The sequence below is a fragment of the Mustelus asterias genome, chromosome 8, assembly GCF_964213995.1.
Source record: "Mustelus asterias chromosome 8, sMusAst1.hap1.1, whole genome shotgun sequence".
Classification (NCBI taxonomy): Eukaryota; Metazoa; Chordata; class Chondrichthyes; order Carcharhiniformes; family Triakidae; genus Mustelus; species Mustelus asterias.
Window position 1 is genome coordinate 77,772,997 of NC_135808.1, and position 13,312 is coordinate 77,786,308.

The following is a 13,312-nucleotide window of genomic DNA, read 5'->3' on the forward strand; positions in this document are numbered from 1 at the left end:
AAGCATAGTGTGGCTGCAAGATGTACTATTTACAGGATGCAGTGCAATAACTTTTCCAATGGTTTCTTCCAGTCCTGCAACCTCTGAAGCAAGATATTCAAGAACAATTGTGCACTGTCATTTGAAAGCATTACTTGAAGTTATGCATCATCTTTACTGGGACAAATACCATTCCTTCATCATTGTTGGGTCAAAATCCTGGATTTCCCTAGCTAACTTTTTTAAGGGAAAACTATTAGTACACTGACTACAACAGTTCAATGAGAAGTCCCCCCACCATTTCCCAAGGCTACTAGGGATATGGAATAAATTGTAGCATTACTCCCATTCCAAATAGAAAAGTAAAAGCTGGCAAGATACAGGCTCTTCTACTGCCCACCTGAAATAACAGTAGAACATTGGATAGGCACTAAACAGAAAGACATTGAAATCAACATAGGGAAATTGGAGTTCCCTGTTAGGAAACTGCATTTGCAGATGGTGGATGATTGCAAGTTTTGCCCAACTGAAGTACACTTCCTTCCCACCAAGATCAAGTACATTGCAGACAACCTAAAATTGAAGAATAATCACGGAATTGGGTGTCAAAATTGCACTATGGAACAATATCCAGCTCTTTATCACTTTCCGCAGAAGATGAGAAACAGCTGGAGGGAAAATATGCTCAACATTCAAGAATTATCCATTACAATTATCCTTACCCGCAAGCAGGCAGCGCATAGGTCACGTGTCAGATTGATCTGTGATTGGATATCTTCATCTCTGGATGACAACAATTGGACTGGTTGTTGCTTAATTTTGGAAAGCAGCAGCTCACAGATATTTATCCACTCAGTGCTTTCCACCTGGTAAACCCAAACAAAGAATTCAAGGTGATTATATATGAAATACTACCTCATAACTGTGATAGCCATCTGTTAATTGAACAACTTTCCATCAGAGAAAAGAAACATGCTCCAGGCGTTCAAAATACTGAAAAGATTATGCAGGTACCATAAATTGATTCCATAAAGTGTGCTGCCATATGTTTGGCAAAGATTGCTGTCACCTACTTCTGAAATAGAGAATATTACCTTAAGTTTTTCAAGTTCCTTCAGTTCATTGTCAGGATCTTCAATGAGCATTGCAGTCCGTTTCTTAACCAATGCCTCAACTATATCTTTGCACCAGCTGTCAACATAAACATAATAGACAAGGAAGAGATATGAAGTACATGAATCAACCTGTTGAAGACTACAGAATTTTAAAAATTCATTCATGGGATGTGGATGGAATTGGCAAGGTATTGCTCTTCCCTAATTGCCCTTCAGAGGGTGTTGGTGATCCACCTTCTATAACTGCTGCAGTCCATATGATATAGGCATACCCATAGTGCCATTACAGAGGGAGTTCAAAGATTTTGATCCAACTACAATGAAGAACAGTAATATAGTTCCTAGTCAGAATATTGTGTGAAATGGAAGGGAATTGGAAGATAGTGGTGTTCTCATGCATCTGATGTCCTTATCCTTCGAAGAAGAGAAGTTGCAGGTTTGGTAGGTGCTGTTGAAGTCTTGCCAAGTTGTAGCAGCACACCTTGTGGAGGGTTCACACTGCAGTTACTGTGCATTGGTGGTGGAGGAATCCAAAGTTTAAGGTTGTGGATAGGGTGCCAATCAAGTGGGCTTCTTTATTCTGGATGGTGTCGAGCTTTGAATGTTGTTGGAACTATTCAGGCAAAGGGAGAGTGTTCCATCACATTCCTGACTTGTGATTATAGACTACGGACAGGTTTTGTGGAGTCAGGTGATGGGTTACTCTCCACAGAATTCCTAGCCTTTGACCTTCTCTTATAGCCAGTGTTTATATGGCTGGGTCAGTTCAGTTCCTGGTCAATAGCAACCCCCAAGAAGTTGACAGTGGGGCATTCAGTAAAAGCAATGCCATTGAATGTCAAGGGGGGATAGTTAGTTCGCTGTCATTGGTAATGATCATTGCCTGGCACTTGAGTGGTATGAATGTTACTTGCCACTCATCAGCCCAAGCCTGAATGTTGTCCAAGTCTTGCTGCAAATGGGCATGGACTACTTCAGTGTCCAAGAAGTCCAAATGGTGCTTAACATTGTGCAATCATCTGTAAACTTAATGGTGGAGGGATGGTCATCAATGAAGCAGCTGAAGATGGTTGGGCCTAGGGCACTACCCTGAGGAACTTGTGCAGCAATATTCTGGTTCTGAGATAATTGGCCTCCATCAACTACAATTATTTTATTTTGTGCTAGTTATGGCTCCAACCAGTGGAGAGATTTCTCCTTATTTCCATTGATGTAAAGTTTTCTCGGGTTTCTTGATGCCACACTTGGTTAAATGTTGCTATGATGTCAGGGGTAATCACTCTGATATCACCTCTGGAATCCAGCTGTTGTGTCCATTTTTGGACCAAGGCTCTCAGAATTAAGATGGAGACTCTCGCAGAAAACAAACAGCAAGCGAACAAGTTATTGCTGTATCAGTGCTGCTTGATAGCACAGTTGACGGCAACTTCCATCATTTTGCTGATGATTGGGGGTAGACTGATGGGCCAGTGATCAGCCAGATTGGATTTGTTTTGCTTTTTGTAGACAACACATATATGGGAAATTTCCCAAATTGCCAGATAGTTGTATTGGAACAGCTTAGCTTAGAGGTGTGCCCACTTCTGGAGCTCAAGTACTACAGCTGGCATATTATCAGGGCCTACAGCCTTCACTGTATCCATTGTTTTCATGATTCCTGCTATCAAATGGAGTTAATCAAATTTGCTGAAGATTAGCATCTGTGATGCTGGGGATCTCAAGAGGAGGTTGAGATGGATCTTCCATCCGGCACTTCAGGCTGGCAGTGGTTACAAATGTTTTGGCCTTAACATTTGCGTTAACATGCTGGGCTGTGCCAACGTTAGGATTGGGATGTTGGAGGAGCATCCTGCTCTGGTTATTTGTTTTATTGTCTGCCACCAGTTACAACTGGATGTGACGTGACTGAGGAGCCTTGATCTGATCCATTAGTTGTGTGAATAGCTTTGTCTGTAGCATGCTGCCTCTGCTCTTTGGCATGAATATGATCGATGTATTATTTCAGGTATTCTTTGCAATACTCCTGGTATGCTCTCATACACTCAGGATGTACACTCATAATGCAGGGTTGGTCCCCTAGCACGCTGGTAATGGTAGAATGAGAGACCTGCCAGGCCACAAGGTTTCAGAATGTCATTAAATACAATTCGGCTGCTGATGATAATGACAGTAAGAAGTCTCACAACACCAGGTTAAAGTCCAACAGGTTTATTTGGTAGCAAATACCATAAGCTTTCGGAGCACTGCTCCTTCGTCAGATGGAGTGGAAATATGCTCTCAAACAGTGCACAGACACAGAAATCAAGTTACAGAATACTAATTAGAATGCAAATCTCTACAGCCAGCCAGGTCTTAAAGGTACAGACAATGTGGGTGGAGGAAGCATTCAACACAGGTTAAAGAGATGTGTATTGTCTCCAGACAGAACAGCTAATGAGATTCTGCAAGACCAGGGGGAAAGCTGTGGGGGTTACTGATAATGTGACATAAATCCAACATCCCGGTTTAGGCCGTCCTCATGTGTGCGGAACTTGGCTATCAGTTTCTGCTCAGCGACTCTGCGCTGTCGTGTGTCGTGAAGGCCGCCTTGGAGAACGCTTACCTGAAGATCCAAGGCTGAATGCCCATGACTGCTGAAGTGCTCCCCCACAGGAATTCTAATTAGTATTCTGTAACTTGATTTCTGTGTCTGTCTTACCCCAGTCCAACGCCGGCATCTCCACATGATGATAATGACCACAGTGCCTGATGGATGTCCACTTCAGCTGTTGGATCAATGCTGATTCTATCTCATTTAGCATGGTGAAGTGACACAAAGTATGATGGAAGTTGTCCTCAGTATGAACTTGGGGCTTTATAAGAACATAAGAAATAGGAGCAGGAGTAGGCCATCTGCCCCTTGAGCCTGCTCCGCCATTCAATAAGATCACGGCTGATCTTTTCGTGGATTCAGCTCCACTTACCTGCCCGCTGACCATAACCCTTAATTTCTTTACTGTTCAAAAATCTATCTATCTTTGCCTTAAAAACATTCAATGAGGTAGCCTCAACTGCTTTACTGGGCAGGGAATTCCACAGATTCAAAACCCTTTGGGTGAAGAAGTTCTTCCTCAACTCCTAAATCTTCAGTCCTAAATCTGCTCCCTCTTATTTTGAGGCTATGCCTCCTAGTTATAGTTTCACCCGGCAGTGGAAACAACCTCCCTGCTTCTATCTTATCTATTCTCTTCATAATCTTATATGTTTCTATAAGAACTCCCCCCCACCCATTCTTCTGAATTCCAATGAGTATAGTTCCAGTCTACTCAGTCTCTCCTCATAAGCCAACACTCTCAACTCCGGAATCAACCTATGAATCTTCTCTGCACCATCTCCAGTGCCAGTATATCCTTTCTCAAGTAAGGAGACCAAAACTGTACGCAGTACTCCAGGTGAGGCCTCACTAGCATCGTATACAGCTGCAACATAACATCCCTGTTTTTAAACTCCATCCCTCTAGCAATGAAGGACAAATTTCCATTTGTCTTCTTAATTCCCTGCTGCACCTGCAAACCAACTTTTTGTGATTCATGCAGAAGGACACCCAGGTCCGTCTGCACAGCTGCATGCTGCAAACTTTTACCATTTAAATAATAGTCCATTTTGCTGTTATTCTTACCAAAATGGATGACCTCACATTTACCAACATTGTACTCCATCTGCCAGACCCTTGCCCACTCACTTAAACTATCTATATCCTTTGCAAACTTTCAGTGTCCTCTGCACACTTTGCTCTACTACTCATCTTAGCGTCATCTGCGAACTTGGACACACTATAGTCGGTCCCCAACTCCAAATAATCTATGTAAATTGAAAACAATTGCTGTCCCAACACTGATCCCTGAGGCACACCACTAGTCACTCATTGACTCATTTACCCCCACTGTTTGCTTTCTGTTAGCTAACCAATCCTCTATCAATGCTAATACATTACCCATAACACCATGCACTTTTATCTGATGCAGCAGTCTTTGGTGTGGCACCTTGTCGAATGTCTTTTGGAAATCCAGATACACCACATCCACCAGTTCCCCATTATCCACCGCACTCATAATGTCCTCAAAGAATTCCAGTAAATTAGTTAAACATGATCTGCCTTTCATTAACTCATACTGCGTCTTCCCAAAGGGACAATTACTATCCAGGTGTCTCGCTATTTCTTCCTTGATGATAGATTCAAGCATTTTCCCCACTGCAGAAGTTAAGCTAACTGGCCGAAAGTTACCCACCTTTTGACTACCCCCTTTTTTAAACAGTGGCGTCACATTTGTTGCTTTCCACCCCAGAGTCCAGCGAATTTTGGTAAATTACCACTAGTGCATTTGCTATTTCCCCTGCCATCTCTTTTAGTACCCTGGAATGCATTCCATCAGGGCCAGGAGACTTGTCTACCTTTAGCCCCATTAGCTTGCCCAACACTACTTCTTTGGTGATAATGATCATTTCTAGGACCGCACCTGCCATAGCCTTTTTGTTATCAATTTTTGGCATGTTATTTGTGTCTTCCACTGTGAAGACTGACCCAAAATACCAGTTCAATGCCTCAGCCATTTCCTCATTTGCCATTATTAAATCCCCATTTTCATCCTCTAAAGGACAAATGTTTACCTCAGCCACTCTTTTTCATTTTATATATTTGTAGAAACTTTTGCTATCTTTTTTTATATTCTGACCTAGTTTACTCTTATAATCTATCTTGCTTTTCTTTATAGCTTTTTTCGTGGCTTTCTGTTGACCTTTAAAGATTTCCCAATCCTCCAGTTTCCCACTAATTTTTGTCACTTTGTACACCTTTTCTTTCAATTTGATACTCTCCTTTATTTCATTAGATATCCATGGCTGATTATCCCTTTTTCGACAGTCCTTCCTCATCACTGGTACATACTTTTACTGAGCACTGTGAAAAATCACTTGGAAAGTCCTCCACTGTTCCTCAATTGTCCCACCATAAAGTTATTGCTCTCCGTCTACTTTAGCCAACTCCTCCCTCATCCCATTGTAGTCTCCTTTGCTTAAACACAAGACATGGGTATTGGATTTTACCTTCTCACGCTCATCTGTATTTTAAATTCAACCACACTGTGATCACTCCTTCCGAGAGGATCCCTAACTGTGAGATCATTAATTATTCCTGTCTCACTACACAGGACCAGATCTAGGGTAGCTTACTCTTTCGTAGGTGCCATTACATATTGTTCAAGGAAACTATCACGGATACATTCTATGAACTCCTCCCCAAGGCTGCCTTGACCGAGCTGGTTTGACCAATCGACATGTAAATTAAAATCCCCCATGATAATTACTATACCATTTTTACATGTGTCAGTTATTTCTTTGTTTATTGCTCACGCCACCATGATGCTATTGTTTGGCGGCCTATAGACTACGCCTATCAGTGACTTTTTCTCCTTACTATTTCTAATTTCCACCCAAATAGATTCAACTTTTTTCTCCATAGAACCTATATCATCTCTCACTACCGCCCTAAACCTGTTGGACTTTAACCTGGTGTTGTGAGACTTCTTACTGTGCTTACCCCAGTCCAACGCCGGCATCTCCACATCATGACTGTCATCGTTAAATATCAGAGCTACACCACCTCGCTTACCTTCCAAATAGTCTGATACCCCTGGATATTTAACTCCTGGTCGTGACCACCCTGCAATCATGTCTTTGTAATGGCCGTTAAATCATACTCATTTGCAATGATTTGTGCCGTCAGATCATCTACCTTGTTTCGAATGCTATGAGCATTCAGGTAAAGTCCCTATGCTAGTTTTTGTACCTTCTTTTTGAATCCTCACATCTCTATTAATAACATCTCCTGAGTTCTCCTTCCTCTTAACTTTTTTCCTAATTTTCAATGTAGTTGAAACTTCCTCCTGACATGCTAACCTGCTGTTTTGCTTCCCATTAACCATTATACTTCCTGTAGTTTTACTCTTCCCTTACCCCCCATTTCCTAGTTTAAAGTCCTTGCGACCGCCCTATTCTTTTCACTGGAACACTGGTCCCACATCAGTTCAGGTGAGGACCGTCCCAATGGTACAGATCCCTCCTGTTCCAATACTGATGCCCCGTTTTCCCGCACTACTCCTTTAGCCACTTGTTTACTTCTCTAATCTTCTCATCCCTATGCCAATTCACACATGGCTCGGGTAGTAATCCAGAGATTATAAACTTGAGGACCTGTTATTTAATTTAGCTCCTAGTGATTGATAATCCCCAAACAGATCTGCTTTCCTGGTCTTGCCTATGTTGTTTGTCCCAACATGGGACCACAACAACTGAATACTCCCTCTCCCACTCCAATATCCTTTCAAGCTGGTCAGAGATGTTCTGCACCCTGGCACCAGAGAGGCAACATATGCGGTGGGACTCATGATCCAGTTTACAAAAGATGCTATCAATTCCCCCTAATTATAGAATCTCCTACAACTACCACTTATCTTTTTGCTCCGCCCTCTTGAATGGCCATGGTGCAGTGGTCAGCTAGCTCATCCATATCTTAGCAAGGTAAATATGTGGGGTTATGGGAATAGGGCCTGGGTGGGATTGTGGTCGGTGCAGGCTCAATGGGTCAAATGGCCTCTTTCTGCACTGTAGGGATTCTATGATATCTCATATCTTGTGAGGTAATCAATCTTATAAAACTTAATTTGTAAGTTTTAGGTGTAGACTCTACCTCGAAATAGAAGCTAAACCAAAAATGAAACTAAAAGTGAAAGCAGAAAATATATATACGGAAATGAAACTAAATTTTCCACTGTGTAAAGAAATCAAGAGCAAGCTGAGGTCGGGAAATCAAAATTAAACTTTCCTGAGAGATAGAAAAGGATACAGATTTGTCCAATAATTGCATTGTTGAGCCCACTGATTCATTACAGTGGTCACTCCTACCAATAATGTCATATATACATTGCTATCAAGTGGAATGGCAAAGTCAAGGACAGGTAGATTTTTTGCAAAAAACAAAGAACAGCACAGTACAGGAACCGACCCACCAAGCCTACGCCGATCACGTTGTCTATCTAGACCAACTACCTGTATCCCTCTATACCCCACCTGTTCATGTGCCTATCCAGATAAGTCTTAAATGTCGCTAACATATCTGCCTTAATCACCTCACTTGGAGTGCATTCCAGGCCCTCACCACCGTCTGTGTAAAAAAACTTCCCCTGCATATCTCTACTGAACCTTTCCCCCCTCACGTTGAACTTGTGCCCCTTGCGATTGTCATTTCTGCCTTGGGAAAAAGCTTTCAACTGTTCACCTTATCTATGCCCCTCATAATTTTATAAACTTCTATCAGGTCACCCCTTAGCCTCTGTCTTTCTAAGGAGAACAATCCCAGTTTATTGAATCTCTCTTCATAGTTAATACCCTGCATACCAGGCAACATCCTGGTAAATCTTTTCTGTACTCCCTCCAAAGCCACCACGTTCTTCTGGTAGTGTGGCAGCCAGAATTGGACACAGTATTCCAAATGTGGCCTAACCAACGTTTTATATAACTAACATAATTTGCCAACTTTTATACTCGATGCCCCAGCCAATGAAGGCAATCATGCCATATGCTTTCTTCACCACCTTTTCCACCTGCGCTGCCACTTTTAAGGATCTGTGGAGCTGTACCCCCAGATCTCCCTGCATGTCTATGCTCCTGATGGTTCTGCCATTTATTTTATAGCTCCCACCTGAATTGGATCTACCAAAATGCATCACCTAGCATTTGTCCAGATTAAATTCTATCTGCCATTTCTCCGCCCAATTTTCCAGCCTATCTATATCTTGCTGTATTCTCTGACAATCTTCATCACTATCCGCAACTTCAGCGATCTTAGTATCACCCACAAACTTGCTAATCAGCCCAGTTATGTTTTCTTCCAAGTCATTTATATGTATATTACAAACAACAGAGGTCCCAGCACTGATCCCTGCAGAACACCACTAATTACAGGCCTCCATTCAGAAAAACACCCTTCTACTGCTACTCTCTGTCTTCAATGGCCAATACAGTAAGAAGTTTAACAACACCAGGTTAAAGTCCAACAGGTTTATTTGGTAGCAAAAGCCACACAAGCTTTCGAGGCTCTGAGCCCCTTCTCCCAACGCCGGCATCTCCACATCATTCAATGGCCAAGCCAGTTCTGAATCCACCTAGCTAGTTCAGCCTTGATCCTGCATGATTTAACCTTTTGCACCAGCCTGTCCTGCGGGATCTTGTCAAGTGCTTTACTCAAGTCCATGTAAACAACATCGTAGAATCATAGAATCCCTATGGTGCAGAGGGAGGCCATTAAGTCCATTGAGTCCACAATCCCACCCAGGCCCTTTTCCCATAACCCCACATATTTACCCTGCTAATCTCCTGACACTAGGGTCAATTTAGCATGGCCAATCCACCTAACCCGCTCATCTTTGGACTGTGGAAGGAAACTGGAGCACCCAGAGGAAACCCACACAGTCATGGGGAGAATGTGCAAACTCCACACTAACAGTGACCAGAGGCTGGAATTGAACCCAGGTCCCTGGTGCTGTGAGGCAGCAGTGCTAACCACTGTGTCACCGTACCGTCCCATAACATCCAAAGCACTTCCCTCGTCAATTATTTTTGACATTTCCTCAAAAGGTTTCCTTGTTGTTGGTACCACTTGCCCCAGGCCCAGTCTAGCAGATAAATTCTTCAGAATTCTGCAACTCAGTCAGTAATGGTCACTGAAGTACCCCACTCATAGTACATTCTGGGCCCATGCTACTCTTAGTGTTTCTTCCAAGTGATGTTCAACATGAAGGAGCTTTGATTCATCAGCTGCAGGAGAGCAGTAGGTGATGTCAGTGGTAGATTTTCTTGCCCAAATTTGACCCAATGCAGAGTCACTCTTTCCCAACTGTGTACCACTGTACTGCCACTTCTGGATGGTCCGTCCTGCTGATGGAAAAAGACACATCCAGGAATGGTGATGGCTTTATGGTAACAGTAGATATGCCAAGGCATTAGATTATATATTGTAGTAAAATTGTTCACAAACTGCTGATAGCCCACAGTGCTTCCTGGATGGCCAATTTAGAGCTGCTACATCTGTTCTGAAACTAGCCCATTCAGCATGATGAAAGTTTGACACAACACAATACTGGATGCACTCATTCTGAAGACAGGTCATAAGCCCTATTCAGTGGTCACTTCTACCAGTCCTCAGTAGTTGCATCCGTGACAAGTTGATTGGTAAAGACAGGGGAAATGGGTTTTTCCCTTGCATTGGTTGTCTGCCCAGCCAAGTTCTTGTGTTGGTTCTCTGCCCATTCTGGCAACTACATGCTTTAGGACTCCGCCAGTTCTATCCATAGTGGTGCAACTGAATCAATCTTAGTAAAAGACTTTGGAGTCTCCCAAACAGAGTATAATCTGTGTCTTTTTTCAGATTGAACAAAATACACGATTATGAGTACATTGGTTAGTTAAGAGATTGAAAAGGGAAAGGAACTAAATGGAATCTCTGGTAAGGATGTGAAAACTAATGATTTTGATTTGATTTGATTTATTATTGTCACATGTATTAGTATACAGTGAAAAGTATTGTTTCTTGCGTGCTATACAGACAAAGCATACCATTCATAGAGAAGGAAATAAGAGTGCAGAATATAGTGTCACAGTCATAATAGGGTGCAGAGAAAGATTAACTTAATGCAAGGTAGGTCCATTCAAAAGTCTGATAGTAGCAGGGAAGAAGCTGTTCTTGAGTCAGTTGGTATGTGACATCAGACTTTTGTATCTTCTTCCTGACGGAATAAGGTGGAAGAGAGAAGGTCTGGGGTGCGTGGGGTCCTTAATTATGCTGGCTGCTTTGCCGAGGAAGCGGGAAGTGTAGACAGAATCAATGGATGGGAGCCTGGTTTGCGTGATGGATTGGGCTACATTCACAACCTTTTGTAGTTTCTTGCAGTCTTGGACAGAGCAGCAGTCATATCAAGCTGCGATACGAACAGAAAGAATGCTATCTATGGTGCATCTGTAAAAGTTGGTGAAAGTCATAGCTGATATGCCAAATTTCCTGAGTCTTCCGAGAGAGTAGAGGCATTGGTGGGCTTTCTTAACTTATAGTGTCGGCATGGGGGTACCAGGACAGGTTGTTGGTGATCTGAACACCTAAAAACTTGAAGCTCTCGAGCATTTCTACTTATCGCCATTGATGTTGACAGGGGCATGGTCTCCACTACGCTTCCTGAAGTCAATGACAATCTCCTTCGTTTTGTTGACATTGAGGTTCATCAGATTCTCTATCTCCTTCCTGTATTCTGTCTTGTCATTGTTTGATGGGGAGCTGAGAACACCGCCTTGTGGGGCACCAGTGTTGAGGATGATTGTGGAGGAGGTGTTGTTGCCTATCCTTACTGATTGTGGTCTGTGGGTTAGGAAGTTCAGGATCCAGTTGCAGAGGGAGGAGCCGAAGCCCAGGCCACAGAGTTTGGAGATGAGTTTCGTAGGAATGATGGTGTTGAAAGCTGAGCTGTAGTCAGCTGTAATGTGTTACATATATAATTGTCTGCATATGCTCAATGTTCAACCACTGGGGCCCCGGTACAAGCTTCTTATGCACTTGTGGAAAGACACAATTGTGCCATAACTTACTGGCTTCCCAGCATCACGTTCGGGGGTACACCATGGATGTGCTGGGGAAGTCCTCTTGGAAGTTTCCACGTTAGGGTTTGCCCGGCAATTGTCCAGAAGGGCTGGACAGTTGCACTGGTCTGGGAACCAACCAACAAAGCGATTTAAATTGCTAACTTTGGATGGCTTTGCCAGTTTTATACTTATAGCTCATCAGAAGAAAAACAAGCACTTCTAACTTCAGAGTAACTATTTTAAACACCCAGAGACTTGCACAGTACATCACTCACAACCCCAACATCACAGCAGTCATCCACAACTAAGCACTCCAACCCCAACTTATTCCTCACACTCCACCAGCCCTCTACAGGATTCCCCACCCCCGACCCAACCCCCACCAACCCAACCTCAGCCCTGACCTAAATGACAAGCCCCTGACCCCATCAACAACAACCCCACCCAGACGTGCATGAGAAGACCCCTGACCCAATCCCCCCACCCGATGTCCGGAGCCCCGCTCCCCAAAGTCCGGAGGCCCGCTCCCCAAAGTCCGGAGCCCCGCTCCCCAAAGTCCGGAGCCCCGCTCCCCAAAGTCCGGAGCCCCGCTCCCCAAAGTCCGGAGCCCCGCTCCCCAAAGTCCGGAGCCCCGCTCCCCAATGTCCGGAGCCCCGCTCCCCAATGTCCGGAGCCCCGCTCCCCAATGTCCGGAGCCCCGCTCCCCAATGTCCGGAGCCCCGCTCCCCAATGTCCGGAGCCCCGCTCCCCAATGTCCGGAGCCCCACTCCTCAATGTCCAGACTCCCTTTCCACCCATGTCTAGACCCCCAATCCCCAATGTCCAGATCTCCAACTGCCATGTCTAGAGCCCCCCATGTCCAGACCCTTCCATGTCCGCATCCAATCACCCCCGACGTCCAGAGTCCACCCCCGACGTCCAGAGTCCACCCCCGACGTCCAGAGTCCACCCCCGACGTCCAGAGTCCACCCCTGACGTCCAGAGTCCACCCCCGACGTCCAGAGTCCACCCCCGACGTCCAGAGTCCACCCCGACGTCCAGAGTCCACCCCGACGTCCAGAGTCCACCCCGACGTCCAGAGTCCACCCCGACGTCCAGAGTCCACCCCGACGTCCAGAGTCCACCCCGACGTCCAGAGTCCACCCCGACGTCCAGAGTCCACCCCCACATCCAGAGTCAAAGAACAAACAAAGAACAATACAGCACAGGAACAGGCCCTTTGGCCCTCCAAGCCTGCGCCGCTCATGTGCCCAACTAGACCATTCGTTTGTATCCCTCTATTCCCAGTCTGTTCATGTGGCTATCTAGATAAGTCTTAAATGATCCCAGCCTGTCCGCCTCAATCACCTTGCCTGGCAGTGCATTCCAGGCCCCCACCACCCTCTGTGTAAAATACGTCCCCCTGACATCTGTGTTGAACCTTGCCCCCTCACCTTGAACCCGTGACCCCTTGTGTTCGTCACCTCCGACCTGGGAAAAAGCTTCCCACTGTTCACCCTATCTATGCCCTTCATAATTTTATACACCTCTATTAGGTCGCCCCTCATCCTCCGTCT

The 13,312-nt window shown here is 44.6% G+C and overlaps 1 protein-coding gene across 1 annotated transcript in view; it reads right to left on the reverse strand.

Annotated features, from left to right (window-relative positions):
* Positions 1-13,312, reverse strand: part of axdnd1 (axonemal dynein light chain domain containing 1) — a 177,422-nt gene that overhangs the window by 41,020 nt on the left and 123,090 nt on the right. Inside the window, exons 20-21 of the mRNA XM_078219193.1 lie at positions 1,074-1,170; positions 702-845 (exon numbers count right to left, since the gene is read on the reverse strand). Coding sequence (XP_078075319.1) covers positions 702-845; positions 1,074-1,170 — 241 coding nt within the window. The remainder of the gene's footprint in view (positions 1-701; positions 846-1,073; positions 1,171-13,312) is intronic.